Source organism: Crinia signifera, chromosome 2 (assembly GCF_055691185.1).
Source record: "Crinia signifera chromosome 2, ASM5569118v1, whole genome shotgun sequence".
NCBI classification, from domain to species: Eukaryota; Metazoa; Chordata; class Amphibia; order Anura; family Myobatrachidae; genus Crinia; species Crinia signifera.
This window is the reverse complement of record NC_139218.1, coordinates 76,816,719-76,841,853: the sequence shown is the minus strand read 5'-3', so window position 1 is coordinate 76,841,853 and position 25,135 is coordinate 76,816,719. Positions and strand designations below refer to the sequence as shown.

Below are 25,135 nucleotides of genomic sequence, written 5' to 3'. Positions count from 1 at the left end.
TCCCTCTTGTCCTTATATTTGACCAACAACATATTTTCGTTGCATATTCCCCTGCTTTCACCCCTTCTCATTACTTGGGCAATGTGCGTTTTTGGGAGGCCTCTTTGGTTCTTGCGCACAGTACCGCAAGCTGCTGTACCTCTTGAACCAAGGGCCTTAAACAGGGGGATGCTAGTGTAAAAGTTATCCACATAGAGGTGATAACCTTTATCCAGGAAGGGGTGCACTAAATCCCAGACAATTTTCCCACTAACACCTACGAGGGAGGGGGGGCATTCTGGCGGTTCAATTCTTGAATCCTTCCCTTCATAAACCCTAAACCTGTGGGTGTACCCTGAGGTGCTTTCACACAGTTTATACATTTTTATGCCATACCTTGCCCTCTTACTGGGAAGGTACTGGCGGAATTTAACCCTTCCTTTAAAATGTATAAGGGACTCGTCGATACAAATAAATTTTTCAGGGATGTACACCTCTTCAAATTTGGCACTGAAATGATCAATGACCGGCCTGACTTTGAATAGCCGGTCAAAGGTGGGATCATCTCTGGGTGGGCACTGTGCATTATCGGTGTAATGTATAAATTTAAGAATTGTCTCAAATCGAGTCCGGGTCATGGCCATACGGTAAAATGGAGTACTGTACAGAACATCTGTACTCCAATATTGCCTAATTTCTGGCTTTTTTACTATGCCCATATGAAACACCAGACCCCAAAACGTCATCATCTCTACTGCATCTACAGGGGTCCACCTAGCAAATGATGACGTGGGGTTTTGAGCAATAAACTGCTGGGCATATAAATTAGTTTGGTCCACCATTAAATTTATAAAATCATCAGAGAAAAATAATTTGAAAAAGTCAATTTCTCTGAGACCTGTGGAATCAAATTGGATTCCTGGCATGGCCAAAAACTCAGGAACCTGGGGCTCAAAATTGTCTGGTGGTGGGGTCCATACGAGATCAATTGTTGGGGGGGGGGGTCTCAGCTGCTCTACGGGGGCGTCTTTGAGGGGGTCCCTCATCAGAGGAGGAGGAAGAGGAGCTTAAGGCGAATCCTTCAAATTCCCCGCTTGCATCACTGGCTGTGTCAGAGTCAGAAGCAAGCAGGGCATATGCCTCCTCCGCTGAATACATTCTTCTGGATGACTGGGATGACATTTGGGAGGACATTTGGGATGCCATTTTTATTTTTGTGTTACTGGTAGTGAAATGTTTCAACACGTGTATAGTGTAGGGGGGGTACAAACTTTATTTCAACCCGGGGGGTATGTAGTGTGTATGTAGTGCAGAAAAAAAAAAAAAATACTTTATACCAATAAAAAAAAAAAAAAATGAAGGGGTTAAAAATAAAAAATTGAAGGGGTTAAAAAAAAAAAAAAAAAAGGTCCTGCGCCAAAAATTGAGCACAGATGTTGGTCAGTAACGTCTGTCACTGAACAGCGCTCAAAGGCAACAGGAATTTGATCAAAAAAAAAAAAAAAAATAGATCAACCCTGTGCCGAAAAAGCTGATCAGTGATGTACGTCACTGATCAGCGCACAGTGGCCACAGGACACCCACAAAATCACAGTGTGTGTAAAAAAAAAATTAAAAAAAGACCCCACAGCACTCACAAAAAAAAAAAAAGGTGATCAGTGATGCGACACTGATTACCAGTGAGGTGCAGCAGGTGCACAACCTTTGGTGCAACTGACAGTGCAACTGACAGGTATATATATAAAAAAAAAAACCTCTGCACCCCCAAAAAAGTTGCTGATCACCTCAGATATAGTGATCAGCACAAAAGGCGGGGGCAGCAGACACAAAATTTAGCACTCTCTGTCACTCTCTATCACTCTCTGTCACTCTCTGTCACTATCTCTCACTATCTCTCACTATCTCTCACTATCTCTCACTATCTATCACTATCTATCACTCTAGGACACTAAAAAACCTGCACCCCCAAAAAGGGGGGGTAGCAGACACAAAATATACACTCTCTATCACTCTCTGTCACTATCTCTCTCTATCTCTCACTATCTATCACTATCTATCACTATCTATCACTCTATGACACTACAGCAGCAGCACTGACAGGTATATCTATATATAAAAAAAAACCTGCGCCCCCAAAAAGTTGCTGATCAGTTAATTTATACTGATCAGCACAAAAGGAGGGGGCAGCAGTCAGTTATATAAAAAATATATAGCACAATCTGTCACTATCTCTCTCTATCTCTCTATCTCTCTCTATCTCTCTATAACTATCACACTGCAGCAGCACAAAATATAGCACTCTGTCACTAGGCCTCTCTATCTATCTCTCTCTCTCTATCTCTCTCTATCTCTCTATCTCTCTCTCTCTATCTATAACTATATCACACTGCAGCAGCACAAAATATAGCACTCTCTGACACTATCTCTCTCTCTATCTCTCTCTATCTCTCTCTATCTCTCTATCTCTCTCTATCTATCTCTCTATCTAGCTATTACACTGCAGCAGCACAATTTCACAGCACAGGAAGGCACAAGTAGCAACAGGATCCAGGAAGCATCCAGCACACTACAAGCACAGATCAAGCAGTGATCAAGCAGTGATGAAGCAGTGATCAGGTAAGTATGGAGCAAGGTTCTGGTCAGTATATGGCGGCAGGTGGGCACGGTGACCGCACTGCACGCTATTCCAGACCGGAATGGCGTCTGCAGTGCAGTCACCGTTAGTTTAAACCCCCCTCCATGGCTGTGATTGGTCCGTCGCTCCGACGGACCAATCACGGCCTTTGGGGGCGGGCGGGGTGAGGTGGGGTGACACCAGTGTCACCCTTACACCCCACGGTGATTGGTGCTGTACTTTACAGCACCAATCACCTCCGATCCCGTGTCACCGGCGAACGTTATTCGCCGGTGACACAGGAAAACGCTGTAATTGGCTGTTCACACTGAACAGCCAATCACAGCGATCGCCGACGGGGGGGCGGCATCGCAGCCCCCCCTGGGCATGCACGGACATGTCTGCTGTCAGGGACAGCAGACATGTTGAAACTGTCACCGCGTCTATAGACGCGGTGACAGTTTAAATCCATGACGTACATTTACGCCATGTGTCGGGAAGTGCTTCCCGACCATGACGTAAATGTACGTCAAATGTCGGGAAGGGGTTAATATAATATTATAATAACGTAGACCACGAGCTATGACATTTATTTTATTTTTTATTATATGTCATTAGGACAGCTTTCAGAGGCAGTCTGCACTTGTGCTACTTGTCCATACCCCCCAAAGGATTGCATATGGTACAGTCCAGTGGAAATATTTTGTAGGTGCATTTCTGAATGACTAATAAAACATGTGTTCAGATGCCACCCCTAGGCTCATGCCTTATGTGCCTAATGGGGAATTCACTACTTATCATCACCCTGCTGCGCGAGTAGTCATGTTAGGAGATTGTATTGAAACCGTTTACTAATTTTGTGTTGTGTACAGTATCTGCCTGCAATGCATGTTGTTAGTTGTTTAGTACAATGTAGGCCTGTACTGATTCTTGTCCTTTATTTGGCACCATTCTTTATTTTTTATAACCGGTTTTTAAATTAATAAATAACCGATAAATTGTATTCTGACAAATAAATATTTCAGAATTTTTAATTCTTATTATTGTTTATACAAGTCGGGTCTCCCTTATCCGTGTATTCCAAAACCTGAAATATTCCAAAAACCATGGTTTTTCAGAATATTTCGGGTCCCACCCCCCCCCCCCCCCCCCCCCCACACACACACCCCTGTTTTCATACTTACCTCATCCCCCGATGTCCATGGCTGCCTCCGGGATCCTCTTAAGTGGCATCTCCGGTACCAGGGGTGCATTGCCTGAGTGATGTCGCCGGCGCGACCGCGCACTCGTGTAATGCACCCCTGGGGCCAGAGATGCTGCTGAAGAGGATCCTGAAAGCCGCCGTGGATGCCGGGGGACACCATGGACATCGTGGCACCATTGGGGCACCACCAGGGGACCAGGTAATTATGGGGGGAAAAGTATTTCCAAATGGGAAAAAATCCTTTATCCAAAATGCTCGTGGTCCCAAGCATTTCGGATAAGGGATACTCAACCTGTATATGACTCCGTTGACTGGATGATGTATAGATGCACCCCCATTAAAGATTTGTAAATATATTTAGTAAAATATTTCTATAGCTCAAATACATCACAAAGCTGGCATAGAGCATTCACCTGCAATGCATTCAGCATGTACCTTATTGCATTCTCCACCTCTGAGCTTACAACAGGTTCCGAGCTATTTGAAGGAGATGTAACCACAAACCAGAATGAGACTCTCTGCGTCACGTTGCAGAGCAAAATATTGGAAATCCTTTGTGCAAAGAAGAAAAAGTACAACAAGGGTAAATGCATTAACTAGCAATACTGTATATAAAGCTTTATAACTGCTGGGCTCAGATGTACAATTGTGAAATACTGTATGGTGCCATTATTTGTATTATTAGTGGGTAGTGTAGGTTGGATTCAATACTATGAATATTATGATACATTGTTATTATTATAGCTAACATTTTAAATTGTACTTTAACTAGGTTCACTGCTAGAAAAACAAAAACATTTGAATCAACTTAACAAATTACAAACAATTACAATTGAACAATTGTGGATAGAATTAAGGGGCCCATACACACCGCGATAGCAGCGTGCGTTGCGATGAGTTATGGGCTGGATCGAATCGCAACGCATGCATTTTGCGTGCGATGCAATCCGCGGCCAGTACTAAAAGTATGTGCAGTACACACTTTTTGTACTGTGCGATTAGATGCCCGCCTATTTTGAAGTCAGGTCAAAAAGGAGCAGATGTACTTCTGCTGGGCACACACATATTCAGTCACTGTGCTGATCATTCACGCTCCGGACCAGCAGAGCAGTATTGCCCTTGCTTATCCTGCGCTCATCCTCCTGCTACACATGTAAATTCAGTGCTGCAATAGCTCAGTGTGTATGGGATTCTACCGGATCAGGAGGCTTGCCCAACAAATATTAAACAGTACCTCCTGATCCCAGCAGTTGCAGGAACTAAGTATCTTACGCTCCTGCTGCGGTATAGCATTCACCATAAAATGCTCCTCTCCAAGAGGGACGCAATGTTCCATTCCTGGACTTTCCACTTCATTTAGGATTACCATCACCTGTAGTGAAACATCTTTCTTATCAATTAACCTGTTTATAAATAGGTGATGGCAATCATAAATAGAGAGGAATGTCCAGGAGTAGAACATTGTGTGCATCCTGGAATGGGTCATGTTGAGAGGTATGCACACACACCTACAATGTATATATGTGTGTATATATATATTCATTTGTGGAGAAGGCCGTCACTCTGCCGACTTACTGGGTCCTTTTCTTGCCTGGGTGCCAGCTCCTGGGTTAAGTTAACCCTATGTATACAGTTGTGGGATGGAAGCGTCACTCCAGGTCTTTAGTGCAAAACAATTCTTTATTTGTGTCTACGGCGTTTCGAGCCTCAGCTCGTCATCAGGACATACATGTCCTGATGAATTGTTTTGCACTAAAGACCTGGAGTGACGCTTCCATCCCACAACTGTGTATATATATATATATATATATATATATATATATATATATATATATATATATATATATATATATATATAGTTTGTGTGTTCTGGTATTTATCACATTGTGGGGACCGGAATCTGTTTACACAGTCACGTTGTGGGGACCTTGTGCGGTGTGGTGTGTAGCATGCTGGGTAACACATTTTGCACATTCTTGGATAAGCAATAAACAATATGACTGTTTTGCTCAATGAGACAGATGTACAAAGTCTTTTGGATAGAAAAGTGGAGAAAGATGAAAAGGGTAATTCAGACCCGGTAGACGCTGCCCTGCTTTAGTGAAATCCCGCCTTGAATGAATGTGTGCGAGTAGATGTCTACGCCTAGCAAAGACTTTGCAGCTGAGCGAAAATGACCAAAATCCTTCGTTAGTGGCTCAACATCGAATGATTTTTCCAATGGGCACCAGTCATCACAGGCTCAGAGTAGCCAGAGACTAAAGGCCCCCATACATAGGCCCTTATTCTGATCTCGGCGGTACGGCCCGCGTGCGGCCGTACCGCCGATGTTTTCACTCTGCACATGCGCAGAGGTCACTCTGCGCATGTGCAGGCGAAATCGCCGCACACAAATTTTATACGCCGCAAAGGGGGCGTATAGGGGCGTGAGGGGCTTAATAGCCTCATTTCCCTATGCATACGCCCCGCGTTTCATGGGCGTTCCCATGCAAACGCGGGGCGTATGCATGTTAATGAGGCTATGACGCCAGTGATGGGGGCGGAAAGCTGACATCGCCGGATGTCAGCTCTCCACCCCCATACAAGCTTTCACACGGACAATTGTCCGTGTGGTCTAAGCTTGCGTGAGCGGGTGGAGCGTGCGGCCCTGCCTTCGATGGTCGTCGACCATCGAATGCAGGGGGCAGCTCCCACCATGGTGGAGGCGTACGCCCCACCATTTTCATGCGGATCGCCAGCCGTCCGCGTACGGACGGCCGTGGCGATCCGTCTTGTAGGCGGGGATTGGTTTGTGCGGCCGGAGCAACGTATGCGGCTCCGGCCGCACAGATCAGAATAAGGGCCATAGAGTCGGACCCAATTCTCCTCCGAGCTGCCCAGCAGCTCCCATGAAGGCTCACATATGATTAGGACTTGAGGTGCCATATTTTACATGTGATAAATCGCATGCGATTTATCACATGTAAAAAAAAAAAAATAACAACAGGGAGCTGCAGGGCGGCGAGGAGCAGTGGGGTCGGGCAGCGGCGGCTCTCAAAGGAGTGGCCGGCTGGGGAGGAAGGAGTGGGGCAGCATAGCAGCGTTAATCAGACTCACTGTGTCCAGCGCTGTAGCGGGCGGGCAGCGGCGGCTATTACATCTTCAAAATAATGTGTCAAATGACTCTCCGCAGAGGGAGGCCACTGATTGGCTGAGAGTGCTCTATCTCAGCCAATCATTAGCCGGGCAGTCATTTGACATGCTAGTTTAAGTTGTAATTGCCGCGGCTGCTGCCCGCCCTCTCGCTACGGCGCTGGACAGTGCACACTGATCAGGTCACTCACCGCCGCCCGCCCCAGCACTGCGCCCGCCCCACTGATTGCGACGGATCTTATGTCCCGCTGGTCCGACCCCTGGGGCCGGGTCCGATACGCACGGGACCGCGCATCGGACCCGACGCCATGTCATGAAGAAATTATTTGGTCCGATTTAACAGGCCGATTGATCGCAATCGGCCGAAATCGGACCAAATCGTCTCGATGTATGCCCACCTTTACTCAGCGGCTGCGATGAAAACAATATCTGTCCTTGAGCTGAGGGAGAGTCACACACCCTCCCCAAAAACTCTTGGGCATGCCTGCGGCTTCCCTGACACTCCCAGCATTATATTCTGGTGAGGCTGGTGCAAAGCCTTTCTATGCCCCAGGCAATCCCCCCGCTGCCCGCAACGCAGACAATACTGCGGCACGGGGGGAAGGGGAGGTAGGTAGAGCGGCCTAGTGGTGGCGCTGGCCCTGGCGCGCCTGGTGTTTTTCTTGGCACTCCTATGAAATGGCCGGTTACCACCCGCAGACACTTCCTGTCAATCACCTTGCTAATGGCTTATGAACATAAAAAGTAGCTGGACTTAATAGCTGGCCAGGTTCATGCACGTGCATGCGCAGTCTATCGATAATTGTTCACCGTGCAAATTCACAGCCTTGCGATTAGGTCTGAATCGGCCCAAATTACCAACCAATCAGGTCGATAGCAATCCTTTTACAACCTGGCAGCTATTTGGCTGGTTCTTTCTCTTTCTCCACTTTATCTCCCCCCAGTCTTAGTACATCTTATTCTGGTTCACTTGCAAAGGCAAATTCCTTCTCAAATGGACAAAACCACGTGCACTGCAGGTGGGGTAGATGTAACTTGTGCAGAGATTTAGGTGAGTAATTTTGTTTCTGTGCAGAGTAAATACTGGCTGCTTTATTTTTACACTGGAATATAGATCTCACTTTGAAGTAAAATCCCACCCAAATCTAATTCTCTCTGCACAAGTAACACCTGTCCAATGTCTTAAATGTAGTCGGCCTCATGGATGCATATAAAACACTGTATTTGGAACTTACTCAATTGTATTATTTACATGAGCTCGCATGACAAAGGCCATCACCGCCTTAAAGAGAAATTCTTCATCTGTGTTCCATGTGTACTGTAACAGAGGACACAGGAGTAAGTATGGGCCCTTGTAATGTCATTATAAAACAATAATTAACCAGGAGGAATAGCATCATAATTATGTCCGTCATTTTACTTCCCAATTCTGCAAAAGGTTATTATTACAAACTGGCAAAACGACATTGGCAGAAACCTTTCTGACTGTGGGCACTTATACCCTGTACCTGTTAAACACAGCTACAGTAAGTACCCTATTATCACAATTCACTGTTTTAATGTGGATATGATAAATATGGTATACCTCTCTATCAGGCCCAAGATGTCATGGATATCTCTTGCCAATAGGGCCTAAGGGACAGATGTATCAAGCTTCAAAAAGTGATAAAATGGAGAGTGATAAACAACCAGCCAATCAGCTCCTATCTGTCATGTTACAAGCTGGGTTTAAAGAATGACAGGTAGGAGCTGATTGGCTGGTTATCACTCTCCCCTTTTTGAAGCGTCAATCTGGCCTAAGGGGTACTAAGGGGTACATTTACTAAGATGGGAGTTAAATTGGTGATGGGATGTTGCCCATAGCAACCAATCAGAATCTACATCTAATTTATTTAGCACCTTAAAAAAAATAATAGATATCATTGATTAGTTGCCCACAGCAACATCCCATCTTCAGCAGAACTCCCATCTTAGTAAGTAAACTCTATTGTGTCTTGTAACCAGTGCTGACTAGATCGCTTAGAAATGAAGCATGGACCGCTCTGTGTGTATGGCCCTGGGCAATGGTGATGCGTGGTCCCACCAATCACTATCGCCCGCAGAGATGGACAGTGCATGCATTGTCTATCCTGCTAGATTGCGGGTTTGGGTCATTATGTCTACCAAACTAAGGTCGACATACATTGCGTCGACCACTAAAGGTTGACGGGCATTGGGTCGTTACAGACAAAAGGTTGACCTGCCTAAGGTCGACAGGGTCATAAGGTCAACACATGTATTAGGATAACATTGGAAAGGTCGACAGTCAAAATGTCGACTTGGGTTTTTCAAAAAAAAATTGTCCCGAATTTTGACACAGTCGACATGAGCACCGTATCGGCCCTATGGACCATAGTCATGTCGACCTTTTGTCTGTGTCGACCTAAGACCTTCAGTGATTAACCCAATGCGTGTCGACCTCAGTTGTGTCAACCTAATGACCGTTTCCCGCTGGGTTTTTTCCTATAAAAAACAGGCAAAACCCAGCTCAGCACATGTGTGATGTGTGCGGGTCTTTACAGTCTCTAGGTAGTTTTTGCTTTTTCTGTAGCCTTGTAATTTATGAGTGAGCATTATAGGCATACTGTGGGTATATTTCTACAGTTTATTTACAGTACAAAGGCTTTTAATCTACTGAAGCGTTTGCCTTTCTGTGAGTGAATTGATGCGAATATCCTGAATCACTAAATACCCATATCCCTGTAGTTATCTTAATGAAAGCAGCTGCATCGATCTCAGTGCCTGAGCGCTGGGATACATTTACAATCGCCATCAAGGCAAAACCAATATTCAATAAAGAGCAATCACTTAGGCAATAATGTTCTAGTTGATCATTTAATTTCTTTCTTACAAGATAAACAACTATCTGTTAGCTCCTAATGTGATATTATACAGAGCACCACAGATAATAGGTGTGGCTTGAAATAAAGAAGCTGTACTTAGCAAGCAAGCAAAAAAAAAAAAAATAATAAAAAAAAAAAAACATACAGTACCCAGAGCTAGTAGCCATGCGCCCACAGCGGCAAAAACAGGGGCAACCCACCCCCAAAATTTTGCCTCCAGCGCGCAAAGCTTCCTCTTCCCTACTGTTCAATGTTGGGAGGTATGATTGTATGTCATGTTCATGTGTGTTTGAGTGGAACAAAAGTGGCGTAACATTTTAACATGACAAAAGTTTAATAGTCACACTTCATTATAGAAAGGTCCGAGAGTTTGTCATTTTGGGCGGGATGTATTAAAATACATTGCCGCCCTTCGCCGCACCCCCGCCGCGATGCTGCCGCATATGTACTAAAATATGCGGCTGACATCGCGGTGCGGTGACGGAGGCCCCCCGCGATTCCTGTACTGTGGTGTGCGGGGGGTCTCCGTCACCTCCCTGCCGCCACGCTCTCCCCTTACGCCGGGGACAGCTATGCATGCTGTCCCCGGCGCCTCCTCCCCACCCCCCCCCTGCAGCCGGAAGGATGTCCTGCTGCTTTACTAGGGGGAGGCAGGGCTTACCTTCCGGGGTCCAGGAGGACCCTTCAGGTCGGCGAGGCGGCGGGTTTGCGTCGGCGGGCGGCGAAAAGAAGCCCATAGGCTTCTATAGGGTATCGCCACCCAAAGGTGGCGATACCCTACACTGCGGTATCATTTTTGATACATTGAAAAATGCGGTAAAACCGGGGTTTTACCGCATTTTCCATTTTATACATCTCGCCCTTAATCTTATAAGGTCCTTACCTTAGCTAAAAATCATACATATGCTCACATTTTCTCAAAATAGATGAGGTCTTACAATGATCACAATTGGGGTTTATTTACTAAGATTGGATTTCTATTTCAGATGGGATATTTATAGATTGTAAGCTCCACTGGGGGGCAGAACTGATGTAAATGTTCAACTACTGTATAGTCTGTACAGCGCTGCGGAATATGTGTGCACTATATAAGAAACTGTTAATAAATAAATTAATAATAAGTAGCAACATCCCATCTGAAACAGGACTCCCTTCTTAGTAAATAAATCCCTACGTGTGAGGCACATGAATGATTGTAACCAAAAATTGTGCATTAATAATGATGAAGATGATGGTATCAAACCAATCGTTTAAGTATATAGTTAACTGACAGATGACAATTCATTATTCACCGCCTCCTATTGGGGTTGTAGTATATTTCTAAGTGATATTGCTGTGCTCTTTTTTATCCTGTTTTAGTACGTATGTCCGGATGGCGCCTCCGGACAATGGTGTTCCACTTATACTGCCAAAGAGAGACGATACAGTCTTATTTATTCTGTATATATTCAATACCTTATGTACAACCAAATTACTGTTTGATTTTACACGTTGCCGCTCATATTGTCTTCGTTGGGGCTTATTGTTTGCTTTGAAAAATGCAATAAAAATTGCTCAATTAAAAAAAAAAAAAAAGAATGGTAAGATACTGACTCTTGGCTAAATTCTCCCCCCCCCCCGTTCATCAACCTGGGGCATAGACTTATAGAAGTTATTGTAGAATCTTAAAGCACCCGAAGGCTTAGGTACTAAGACAATGGTATTATTTCACTGGCTGGCTGATTCTTCTATGACCCCTTGGCATAGCATCTCCTCCACCTCTTTTTTTACCACTGCCTGCTTTGCTTTGGGTATGCCATATGGCCTCTGCCAACGCGTTTCGACCCTGCATCACTCATTGTTTGCAGGGTCGAAATGCGTTGGCAGGAGTGAAGTGGCAGCTATTTTGACCAGCCCAAGGAAGCACCAGGACCTTACCTTTTGGTATTCTACACCCAGGACTGCTACCCGGTACCAGACTGGTGACTATTATACCATGCGCATGAACTGATTAACACCCAGTTCTGATACTCTATTTGGTAATTGCACCTGTGTACCTTGACTGCTGGACTTTGTATTGCTGGATTCATTATTGTATTTTGTATTTTTATCTTTATGTCCATGTATGTATATGTATATTAAAAAAATTGGCTTTACTATTTTAAGCCTTTTCCTCTTTTGCATATACTGGAGTACACCACCCGACAGGGATACTCCGCATATGGGATGTGATCACCGTGCAAAAAGGAAGTATACTTTTGCATTTTCCCTCATAGGGCCTTATTTTGGTTCATTCTTTCTGACAAAATCCTTCTTAGATGGACAAAACCATGTGCACTGCAGGGGGGGCAGATGTAACATGTGCAGAGAGAATTAGATTTGGGTGAGTAATTTTGTTTCTGTGCAGGGAAAATACTGACTGCTTTATTTTTACACTGCAATATAGATCTCACTTTGAAGTAAAACCCCACCCAAATCTAATTCTCTCTGCACAAGTAACACCGGCCCCACCTGCAGTGCACATGGTTTTGCCCATCTAAGAAGGATTTTGTCAGAAAGAATGAACCAAAATAAGGCCCATTGTGTTATTCACTGTTATTATAAGATCACATTGACTCACTGGCGCCATCTGGAGTTACAAAACTGTTGATGTTTAGGCATTTACATGATCGCTGGGCTCCGAAGATTTGCAGTCCAGCGATCAGGTCTGGATCAGGCCCTTAATGCACAGTGGGGTATGGCCAGCAGTCACTACCAAGCAAAGAGGGGGGTGATAGAGAACGACTCCTATTAAAAGAGAAACCTATTAGACTCTGACTATGAACCTTCTGACCCCTATGGGGGTAAATGAAGGATATGAAATGGCCCCATTGTTGGATAAATAATATTGCTCACTATAAATTGTGCGTTCCTGTAAGATTATATATATATATATTAGTGGAAGTCACTAATTGTCACTTCCTTAGTGGAAATCAATTGTATAGATAGTTCATCCAAATGACACTTCCAGTATGACAGGTGGCAGCTGTTGATTCTCCTGGAGAGACATTTGTCGGGTCCTCTCTGATGGATTATCATTTAATTAGATATGAAGCACTGAATTATTTATTCAATTCCATTTTGTTTTAATATATTTCGAAGTTCATACCTTTTATATGTGCGCATTATCACACTCCACTGAGAGACGGGTATTTTCTGGTAACCCACCTTTGTGAGAGAGAGATTCCTCAAAAGACCACCTCTGATGAGCACCATAGGCGTGCGCAGCACATTTTATTAGGGGGTGCACCATATAAGGGGTGTGCATCTATTGGGTGTGTCTAACACCGCCAATTAGGCATGTCTACCATCATCAATTGGCACTGGCTACAGCAGTGGCGTAAGTTCATACCAGGTGCCCGGAGGCTCCTCAGTGCCCCCCCCCCTAGTGGCTAACGCCCGGCGGCCAATGACTCCATTGCCTACGGGAGTTACGCCACTGGGCTACAATATATCTACAATATATCTCAGCCACACCATAATCTGCCTATTTCAGTTTTAATCTTCTAATTACTCTGTTTAACAGTACATGCAAATAAAGTCATAAACATATATGGATGACGCAAGTATTTAGTGATATGACGACAATGGTCTAGCACAATCAACAATGCAAACACACATTATTGATTGATAGGCGCTTCTTTTAATGGAATACAGTTCTAAAAAGCAAAAGTCTTTTGCTGGTATTGCTAGCGGCAGAGGTGTTATAAGGGTGGGCACAGCATTAGGGGGTGCCTGTGCACCCCTAACACTCAATGTGCGCACACCTATGATGAGCACTAAAGCACAACCTAACTGTATGCACAATGCAAATCATTATCACTGTCATATGAAACTATTACACTAGAGAGCGCTGTTTCTCACTTCTTTTCATTATTTCATTATGTTTTTGCATCTGTTTTTTTTTACTGTTGAAATGTACATGTATTGTATACCTGCCCAGAGAGATTGATGCTCGGATGGGATTTGTATGCTTGTTTGTATGCATATTTAGCCCAGTTTTAGAAGTCCAGGCTCAAAATTCAAGACAAACTCATTATTTGATATGAGTGCCTTGTTACCTATGTGAATTTAATTTAGGGGTTAGTGCTGTGCTCTGCCCCTTTTGTTGCTTCCCGGTGGGTGGTTTGTGATGTTTGTTTCTCACTAGTATCTTCCACCCATATAAAACAATTTCACTGGTAGCCCTATACTTCTAACTGTGACTGGTATATAATGAGTGTCCGTATTTCTAATTATATCAAAATATATATACAGTGGCTAAAAAAGATAATGATTTTAATGTTTTGCACACATTATTTATAGTTAAAAATATACAAATATCAAAAAGTGCATTTTAAATACTTATTACGTGTTAACTTCTAAAGGCCACATAATGAGTATAGATGATGACATTTGCATTTAACATGCCCAAAAATAATAATTTTATTGTGCTGTAGGTCATACATAGGGATATTACAATTGACAAAAACATTGAGGGACAATTTCCAACCCGTGAAAGCTGGGACTGTGGGAGAGATGGACTAAGCGTTAACCCTTTGAGTAGCAAGTGAATTTGGCAAAAATAGATGTGAAAATGGCCAAGCAAACATTTGTATTCATCATAATGACCTGCAATGTTTATATAGGAATATATGTGCGCTTCACAGGGCAGTGAGGGATGTAAGGGTACTACAGAACAACAGGAGGTGCAGGCAGGGGAGAATTTAGGCTGCCTCTAGGCACAATATTATGCCCCCCCCCCCCCCATTATCTCCTTGTCCCCTTCATGAGGGAGCCTCCTGACTGCCACAGCAGCATCAACAGCACCACCCCAATTTACTGACCATTACTCTCTTCCCTTACAGTACAAAACAAAAAAGTAAGTCATAGTGACAAAAATACAAGTGCGCATACTGTGCCATGCCCTAGCAAGTGACTGAAAAATATGCTTTTATGGAAACACATCTACATGCAGAGGGAGCCTGGCAGGGGTGTAACTCCCAGAGGCAATGGAGGCACCAGCCTCTTGTCTCCAAGCCCTGAAAGGGCACCTGCATGTATAGAAGCACCTCTGTGGTTCACAGTGGTATCCAAATATGACCACTGCTTTTCCAACTCCGAGGCGCTCCCGCATAATTGGCTCTATCCCAGGAGCCCTTCTAATGACTCTTCCCTGATACCACTCAGCCTGTGCTGCAGCAAGCGACGGAGTACCTGCATCTGCTGCTGGACTGTGAGATAGGATGCACCCATGAATGATTATCCTGAATGTTCACGAGTCTGACCCTCACCCATTGCTGGGACCCTTTATTTTTTAAGGGTAGGGTGCCAAAAACCAACTTGCCTCCAGGCACTGGAACCTTTCAGAATATTTGTTATCGGCACAGTGGCCAGGTGGAGCCCCGGGCTAACCCTTGCTAACTTGCTCTTCAGCTCATAGCTCATGTATGTGTTACTTCTGGTAGGAGAGCAATCCAGGTGTGTTTGGTGATACGCTGCTTTTATATCGATGTGAACAACATTAAAAAGTATTAAGATTTTGTCCTAAAAGTGTTGCTGTAGATATTATTTATGTTACAATAGAATATTGGGTCAGTTTCATCTGAAGAGAAGAAGATATCATGTATAGAAAACCAACAACATTCTGTATTTGGAAGTAAGAATATTGGGTACTTGTGTATTATCACAGCGCCCCCGATATGTGATCGCGAGTTTTTCATTGCATGCCATACCTGATGCGATTTTAGCCCCCTATGCGATAATAAATTGTATAAGCACCCTAATGGGTGCTTACAATATTAAATGCACCCCCACGCCACCCCCCCAGTATAAACGTGAACCCAAAGTGTGGCAAGGGGCGGCGATTACGCGTCCTTCGACCTTTTCATACCCCCACTATCCATGTCGGCGTGGAGTTTATTGTATAAAGTGTGGCGAGCGCAGTGAGCCACCGAGCCCGAAGCGTGGCGAGCGCAGCAAGGCCTGCGAGGGGACGTGTATACCTGTGAAGTTATGCGCGTCCCTTCGCGGGGCTCGCTGCGCTCGCCACGCTTTGGGATCGGTGGCTCGCTGCGCTCGCCACACTTTATAAAATCAACTCCACGCCGACGTGGATAGTGGGGGTATGAAAAGATCGGAGGACGCGTACCGCCGCCCCTCGCGGGCTCGCTGCGCTCGCCACGTTTATTCTGGGGGGTGGCGTGGGGGTGCATTTAACATTGTAAGCACCCGTTAGGGTGCTTAAAAAAGTTTAATTGCATCCCATCGCATTGTATGGCATTGTATGCCATATACAATGCCATACAATTTAAAATTGTATGACATTGGGGAACATCGCGCGATATCGCATCGCATACCATCACATGCCTTATGGTCTGAGATGCGATGGGAGCCGTGATACTACACAAGTACCGAATATTGAGTAAAACTGACTACAATGTAGGATTTAGTGTCTTGGTGCAGAATTTATCACATTCATTTTTATCCACACAGGTGCCTATTTTATATTCAGTGGGTAAAGCATTACTGTTAATTTTTATTATTGCTCATTTTTTCATTTGCTTTAGTTTTGGTAGTTATTGGGATGGGTAAATCCAAAGTGGCATTAAATTACTAATGATTTGTTGGCTGATCTGTCCTTACCTCAAAGTATGGGCCTGATTCAGTACCGCTCACTAAGCAGAGGTTGTACGCTGCTTAGTCCGCCCCTCCCCCCCCCGCTGCCCTGCGAATCCCTTCGGAACTAAACAAATGGATGTGTACACTGATACATTCATTCGCATGCGAGCGTATGGGGGGAAAATCATTCTATAGCCACCGACCCTCAAATGATTTTTTTTCTCCATTCGCAAATAAGTCAGTCTAAACTGACTTTTATTCGGCTCGGAAATGTCCGAGAATGGTGTGGGCACTGACATCATGTGACGTCCGCCGTCTGCCCTGTGCAGGCTTCAACCCGCCTGCTTTCACAGGGGGATGCCCAGCATTTTTCCAGGTGCATCCACCATTTTGTGAGCATGCCCAGTAAACTCTGGATGGCCCCGTGCACCAGCCCCCTGTCCGCTCCCCTCTGTACAAATGCCTCGGCAGCTGTGATAGTTGTCTTAGGCATTCGCACAGTGCGTATATTCGCGGTAAGCATGCGCAGTGTTGCACCATTGGTCCCCGCAGTGAATTCGCTGTGGGACGACGGATGTTCAGTCAGGCCCCATGTGCACAGTATCATCTTCAGCGGTAACCATTCTGCTAATGTCCTGCAAATCATTGCGGTCCCCCCAGTTTTCCCCACACCTGGACTGCTGTTACTGACATGTGTAATCTGCTAACATCTGTCCTGTCCATTTTCATAGTTGTGTATGTCATTCTAAGGACATCTGTACTTGGCATCGCCAGCCAGGCTGCATCTGTATATGTGCAAGAAAATGATTGCTTAGCATTCAAATTCAGTGACTGACAAACCTTGTTCCATGCACAAATCAAATATATTTATGTGAATTTCATGTGTTTGATGTGTTTATACAACATAAATGCATTTTGTGTTCACACATGGGTCCTGTCCTCAAGATACCTCATTGAAATATATATTTTATTTATTTATTTATTACCAGTTCTTTATATACAGTAGCACACACATATTCTGCAGCACTTTACAGAAAATATTTGTCCATTCACATCAGTAACTGCCCCAGTACAGAGGCGTAGCGAGGGTGGTGCCGGTGGAGCTCATGCTACGGAAGCCGGTAGCTTGTAGGGCTCCGGCGGCACCTTGCAAATGGCCCCCTGCTGTGTCTTGTGCTGGGCGGCACCGTCACACGTAGAGTGACAGCCAGGAAGAGCATGCAGACAGTGAGTCCCGGCTGCTCACTCCCTACATCGCCTTACCGACGTAGCCCCACGCCTATGTGTTAAGCGCACCTCCGACCTCTGGATGATTGAGGAGGAGGTGCTGCTGGCAGATAGCTCCCTGCCTTGGTACAGTATGTACAGGAGAGGATGAAAGGGAACACCTCCTCCAGCGAAACGGTGGGCTGCACAATCAGTGAAGGTTTCAGCTACTGCACCTCCTCCACCAGAGCCGCGGCCAGTCGACTGCAATGTGTGGATGCAGTGCATTATTATGCAGCAGGAGTGGAAGCCTTCAATTGCAGATGCAGCTGTTAAATTAAGCATGATTAATACAGTATACAGTATTATCATTATTATCGGTACTGCTTTCCTAGCACGGCGCCCGTCTCATTGATTGTATGCCTTAAGTTTAAGGTACTTAAGGCATACAATCAACGCGATGGACCAGATTTTTTAATCTCATGGATCTTATGTACGCGTCCTCCGACCTTTTCATGCCCCCACTATCCACGTCGGCGTGGAGTTGATTTTATATAGTGTGGCGAGCGCAGCGAGCCACCGAACCTGAAGCGTGGCGAGCACAGCGAGTCCCGCGAGGGGACGCGGACTTCTTTACATGTATTCCGCGTCCCCTTGCGGGGCGCGCTGCGCTCGCCACGCTTCGGGCTCGGTGGCTCGCTGCGCTCGCCACACTATATAGAATCAACTCCACGCCGACGTGGATAGTGGGGGCATGAAAAGGTCGGAGGACCCGTACCGCCGCCCCTCGCCGGCTCGCTGCTCTCGCCACGCTTCGGGTTGGCGTCAATAGTGGGGTGGCGTTAACAATGGGGGGGTCATTTAACCCATGAGGGGGGGGTTAGCAATTAAAATTGGGGTTTTGGGGGCTTTTTACATTGATTCCAATGTAAAAATCTCGTTGATCGCGTCGATTGCATCATCTCATGCATCCTATGCCGCACAAACACATAAGATGCATGAGATGCTAATCTCGTCGATCGCATCATTTCATGCATCTTATGCCGCACAAACACATAAGATGCATGAGATGCTTGAGATATCAGCCCCACACATACAATCTAGATCGTGGGCGCCGTGCTAGGAAAGCAGTACCTTATTATCATTTTATTTATAGGGCACCACAAGTGGCCGTACAATGCAACAGTACAGGGAGACAAAACTTAGCATTACGTTGAATAAATAACAAAAATAGAGTACAGGTAAAGAGCACCACAGTTCAATACACATTACGGCTTAAATATAAGTAACGAGGACTTGATCAATCTACTACTAGAGGCTTATATATATATAATATATATATATATATATATATATATATACATTGTGTGTTTTACATATTTATTTAGGAGGGTGGCCTCCATTAATATTTTATATATGTTTTATATTAACCTATATTTTGGGTCCTTGCACTCCAAGGACCCAATCAACCAGTGCTCTCAGAGCCACATAAGTTCCTGGAGTGGTGCAGTGGAAATCGAGCACATGACCTCAGTGCTGTGAGGCAGTAATGCTAACCATTACACCATACATGCTGCACAATATACAAATATTTAGAAATACAGAATGATCCGTTATTTGAAATGCTTCTGTTCCCGAGCATTTTTTATAAAGTATACTCCATTTGTATAAGTGTAACAAGATAATTCTAGAAACATGAGGGATGCTGGCTGAACTCGGATGTTTTTTTGTAAGGGGCAATTATTTACATGGCATGGTTTGCCTTGTAAGGGATTTCCCATTTCAAAATTTTCAGCTGGCACCCAGCATGGCCGCTAAGCTTGGGCATCATTACATACCGGCAATTGTCACAGGTAAATATTGGCACAAAAGTCTGACACTAAATTTAACTGATGGTGATTAACAGTGGCATAACTACTGAGGGTGCAGGGGGTGCGGCTGCTATGGGGCCCGAACTGTCCCAAGGGCCCGCTGCTCCCACTGCAACCAGTCACACCAGAGTAGCAGGCAGCGTAACCGTGAAAAACAGGAGCATACCGTGGAGGGGTCTGTCAAGGATAGGGAGTCAAGCCCGCTCTCCTTGTGCAGCATGGAGACTGATCGGTGGCGGCGGCAGAAAGGTGAGCAGTGAGCACTGGAGGAGTGGGGGGAGGGGGTGTATTGCAAGAAAGATGATATGGCGGCGAAGCGCCAAGAGGAGCCAGCTCTGGGGAGACTGACAGGTGAGAGGAATGGGGCTGGGAAGGTGAGGAAGCCTGTCAGGGCAGCAGCACAGACGGGACTCCAGTGCTCAGCAGGACCTGCAATCAGTGGACATTGAGCGCTGGTGTCCCATCCATGCTACTGCTGCCTTGATATTGTAGAATTGCATCCCCAAATCCCTGCCGTTTTCATCCCTGTGGCAAACTAATTTTCATCCCTGCAGTACCAGCCCATTCAGGGGGCACATAAGAGCTTAAAGAAGGGCTAGATATCTTATTTATGTCTTCATTTTTATAGTATTGCACAATTATGTCTGACTGTCTCTATCCCTTGCTGTCTCTATCTCTCCTCATCACTGTCCCTCTGCTCTCACTCCCCATCGCTGTCCCTCCTCTCTCCCTGTCACTGTCCCTCTGCTCTCTCTACCAATCTATTGAACTCTATCAACCAAGCAAAGTACAAGCCACCCTGTTCTATATTATGTTACAAAGCAGAGTGCTCACTTTTGGTCTGTGGTTCAGTTATTATATCACTTCCTCACACATATTTTTAGTCCCCAGTTTCTCATCACAGTAAATGTTTGACATATTCATTGTAAAGTAAAATAGTTTTGAAATGAACCCCCCCACCCCCCTTCCCCATTTCTGCTTCATAGATGACTGCTCATATGTCCAGCCAGCAGAATGCACTGATAGATCTCACCTCTACGTGGCACTAGGCTAGGCTTCATCACTTCTTCTATAACTTCCAAGAGGTCAAAAAGTTAATGCATATAATGATTACAGAACAGACAACTTGAAATAGTAACGACTACACAGAGTTCTCAGTAATTCACACAGTGTGGTTTCCTCACATGCATGCCTTTCTACTACCTTGGAAATACTCACTCATATGTACGACTTGTCGCTGACTAAGCTGATCGGAGAACCCCAGAGCTGGATGTTCCAATGAATGTCTAAAGGGGCATACACACGTTGAGATGTGTGCTTATCGATGTGTGCTAAGCAATCTAGTCTGAGCAATTTCCCTTGAACTTCCTGGTGTCTAGATCGCCCATACACACATGTATGCTAAGCAGGCCCGTTGACTGGGGGGGTCAAGGGGGACAAGTGTGACGGGCCCCGGCGATCTGAAGGGCCCCAGGGCTTTCCTGCCAGTATGCCTGTATTAGCATCAGTGATACACTTTGTTATTACAATGGGACCTGTTCCGTCCGCCCGTGTGTGGCTAAGTCTCATTCTGTGCTGTCTGTGTGTGCGCCCGGCCCGCAGCCGCTCAACGCTCGGAGACAGAGTCAGCTGTCTCTTGTCTGTGCTGAGCAGTGCACCTGCTGGCCTCTGCACTGCCGCTGTGGACTCTCCAGTTTCGGCATGATTCTGTCCATGCTCAGCACCCGGGACGAGTGTTCCGCGATCTCGGCTGCCTGCTCGTAAATAGCAGCAGCCTACAAGATGGACGGAGAATGGGAGAAGTCAGGTGTCCAACTGAAAGCAGGGCCCTGGAACCATGAAAGTTTAGGTAAGGTCCGGCATAGGAGCTCAGCTCTGCAGTGACAGTGACTGATCATTATTGTCATATACTTATAAATTAGTGTACCGTGCTCTCAATTGTTTTTTTATCAACTCCAATGGGTTAAACTAGCTTAAAATAATATAAGGAGCACTATGGGTATTATGTGATCAGTAATAGTGTGCACCTGTAAAAAAGTTAAATTGGTTTACACTCCTCTGGAGTGGTGGAAAACCTAACTGTCCCTACGGGAACCTGGCTGTGGCACAGCTCGGCAGTTGTTTGTACTTCAGCGGCGGTTTCCGGTCTGTAGTCCTGCTACTACAAGCAGCTGAAGAAGTAGACCAGATGCAGGGACCCCACCCAAACATACCTCCCACTGCACGCCGCCGCACACGGGACTACAGAATGGAAGCCGTGGCTAAATTACAAACAACAGCTGCCAAGCCGTGTCGCAGGGGCCCCAGAAATCAGTGTACAGGGCCCCAAGATTTCTGTTGACGGCCCTGATGCTGAGCGATCTGTGCCAACCAGTGTTTTGTATGCCCCTTCTAAGCGATCTAACTAGATTTTGCCTGCATGTGCTAACGATCTTAGCCGGCGATGGCGACAAATGGGACTGTGCATCTCCCTGGGTTGTACACACTGGATCCTCAGCACTAGATCTGATCCATCACCATTCCCAAATTTGCTGCAATTGTTGGTATTTGTTCTGCTGTTAGTACAAACCTTTCATTGCACATAATACCCGGAGGCCATCTTGCTGTAGACAACATTAAGGAAAGGTAAAGAACTTAGAATACTTTTGCCTTCCGATATTAACTTTAGCCTTATAACTGACAGCATGCTCGCCAAACTACTCTTTTTCATATCATGTCATGGAATTCTTTTCAAAATCGACTTATCCTACACTACCCCTACAACTATCCCCTCTGTGCACATCTCTGCTTCCATTATTCACTCCCCTCTTCTTAACACTCATGAGCTTTTTACTTACTTCTCTACATACACTTTAACATCCAAAACTTGCCACTACACCAAATATTCACAAACCTCCACTAACATTTATTTATCTCTGCTGCTTTTATTAGCTGGTGATATATCCACAAATCCAGGCTCTAATCACCTGCCACACTCACACTCACATTCAGCTGAGTCAAAACAATATAGAAATCTATCCAACCTCATAAATGTATCCCATCACCCTCCAAGTGACTAAATGCACGCTCTGTTTGCAATAAACTAACATCAGTCCACGACCTCTTCATCTCTGGCAACTTCAACCTGCTGGCTATTACAGAGTCTTGGCTCTTGCAATCAGACACGGCTTCCCCTGCAGCACTATCACATGGTGGTTTCCACTTCACACACACCTCCAGGCCTTGTAACAGTAAAGGAGGTGGGGTAGGTATATTACTGTCCCAGTTGTGCTCTAGGGCAGAGTGAAAAAGTTGAAATTGAGATATTCAAATGTGGAAAAGTTGTGACTTGACCTGAATAAGAAACGTGACCAAGAAAAAAAACTTGGGCCAAAAAATCAGGGTAAATCCCTTTTGTTTGCCCTTAATAGAATTGTGCACCTCTGTGTCTTCTAATGTACAACTCTTTACTGAATGCTACAGTAAGTTCAATAAACAATGTATTACCTCTGTTATTTAGGTAAAATATTTTAAATACTGTTTATTGTCTTTAATTGTGGCAGTTTATTTTAAACATGAATTGGTCTGAAAAACAGTTTTGCATCCCCTATGTGCCAGAAGCGCAAGTTGGGCAATTTGGCACTGGGGAATAGAGTCTCACTGGAATGCAAAAGACTCTATCCCCCTGCCTTTGACACTGTCAACCACTCTCTTCTCATACAGCTATTTCCTTGCAGAAGCAAATGTTGAGTTGCTGCGTCACTCGGAGAGCGCATTAAAAACTTAACCCTTTGAGTGCCAAGCGATTTTTTCAAAATAGGTATGAAAATTGGCAAGCAAACATTTTTAGTCATCATAATGACCTGTAATGTTTACCTTATATAGGAAATATATTTTTTACTTGAAATTATATAACAAGTTTGAGCGACGCTGGAAATTAGTGTATATTTTGCACATCTCTCACAGAGATGTTGCCACTCAAAGAGTTAAGTTTTTAATGCGCCCACCGAGTGACGGAACAACTCAACATTTGCTACTGCATGGAAATAGCTGATCTTAAAATCCTGCAAATTGTTTTACCGCTACTTTAGTAGAGTCTGACATTGGCCGTGCTACTGCACTTACAGTACTTACTGCAACTTAATACATGTGCCATTAGTTGTCATTTTAGATATCAAGCATTTACTTACTGCCTTGTCCCCAAGAGCTTTTTTTATACTCAGTCTAACTTTGAAGGCTCCTGGTGCACCTGTAAATGAAACATTGTTTTTGAATATCAGTAATAATGTATTGAATCTGAACTTCATTTTGCAGCCATTTTTTTTTAGTTATTACATAAGTATACTGGATTTGGAAAAATAAAACACAAATAAAAGTGAAGATTTGCAATTTACCACCCCCTTCTGCCACAACAAACACAACTGGCACTTACTTTTGATGTCAGTCCAGCCAGAGCAGAACAGATTTAATGGATTATTATCATGGTACAAATAGCTCTTATGAACTGTAATCCATAGCAACCAATCAGATTGTCCGTTAGCCTGGCTGTTTGTCTTGTTTGTACCATGTTATTAAGTAATCATTTTAAGGATGCTGTTTACCTTTTACAAAACACTTCTTATTAGAGAATAAAAAATTATAGACAGCTTTTAAAATGCTGTGCTTCACACTGAAGTGAATAAATATGCAAAGATAAGAATATTGTAAAAACAAAATAAAAAGATGAACACTCCCATTGGTGAGTTAAGTAAGCATAAAGGTGGGGCTAACGCCTAGGAGTTCACAAACACTATATATATATATATATATATATATATATATATATATATATATATATATTTAAATGCAAATTAGTGTACATCTTTACAGCATGTACTTTATACACAGGGGTTAAAGTGAGGGGGAACGGGGTGGAACTGAGTTCCACCACCTCTAATGGTGAGGTGGAACATTTTAACCTCCACATTGGCCCTGCACAGTAATTCTCACAGAATAGCATTCTACTGTAGTTTTCAGGGGGATGCCAAAACCCCTACCACTGGCCCTGTCTCTGCCTAATGGGGGCAGGGGAGTGGGGGTAAATAGGTGGCATAGAGAAATGAGTTCCCCCACCTCTGCATGACCACTTTAAGCCCTGTGTATACATTACAAATAAAAAAGTATCGAAGTACACAGTATAGTAGTATGTACGGTATTAATTCTGCTACATACTGTAAGTTCATACTGATATCGCTATATTATTTTATATTCTGTAAACTTATTAGCAAAAACAGCACCTTATAGCATCTTAAATGGGATTAACAATTCTCATCCACCTTCCAATTTTGCATTAAATCACATGAATATTATGCATATTACCTGGTTTGCAGAAGTCTGAGTATGCAATGCAGAGCAGAGGTAAAATAAGAAATAAGGTTTTTCCCAGCATCCTCGTAGAGTGAAAATCCCTCAGAAAAAAGAACTCTCAGTCACAGAGAAGCAGTCTTAAAAACTTTGCTTGGAAAAAGGGCTTAATTATTAATCTGTTGTTTTTGAGCCAAGTGATCTGCAAATGCTATGTTTTTCTAGCCATTTGTCATTTGATATTAGACAGTAATTACATAAAATGATTTGCGTTTCCTGACCATTGCTTGTTACACCCATGCAGGCC

General features: G+C 44.4%; 1 protein-coding gene across 1 annotated transcript in view; it reads right to left on the bottom strand.

Annotated features, from left to right (window-relative positions):
* Positions 1-24,913, bottom strand: part of CLTRN (collectrin, amino acid transport regulator) — a 39,804-nt gene extending 14,891 nt beyond the window's left edge. Inside the window, exons 1-5 of the mRNA XM_083170693.1 lie at positions 24,844-24,913; positions 23,676-23,734; positions 21,165-21,281; positions 8,165-8,247; positions 4,233-4,349 (exon numbers count right to left, since the gene is read on the bottom strand). Coding sequence (XP_083026819.1) covers positions 4,233-4,349; positions 8,165-8,247; positions 21,165-21,281; positions 23,676-23,734; positions 24,844-24,913 — 446 coding nt within the window. The remainder of the gene's footprint in view (positions 1-4,232; positions 4,350-8,164; positions 8,248-21,164; positions 21,282-23,675; positions 23,735-24,843) is intronic.
* Positions 24,914-25,135: the final 222 nt, after the last annotated feature.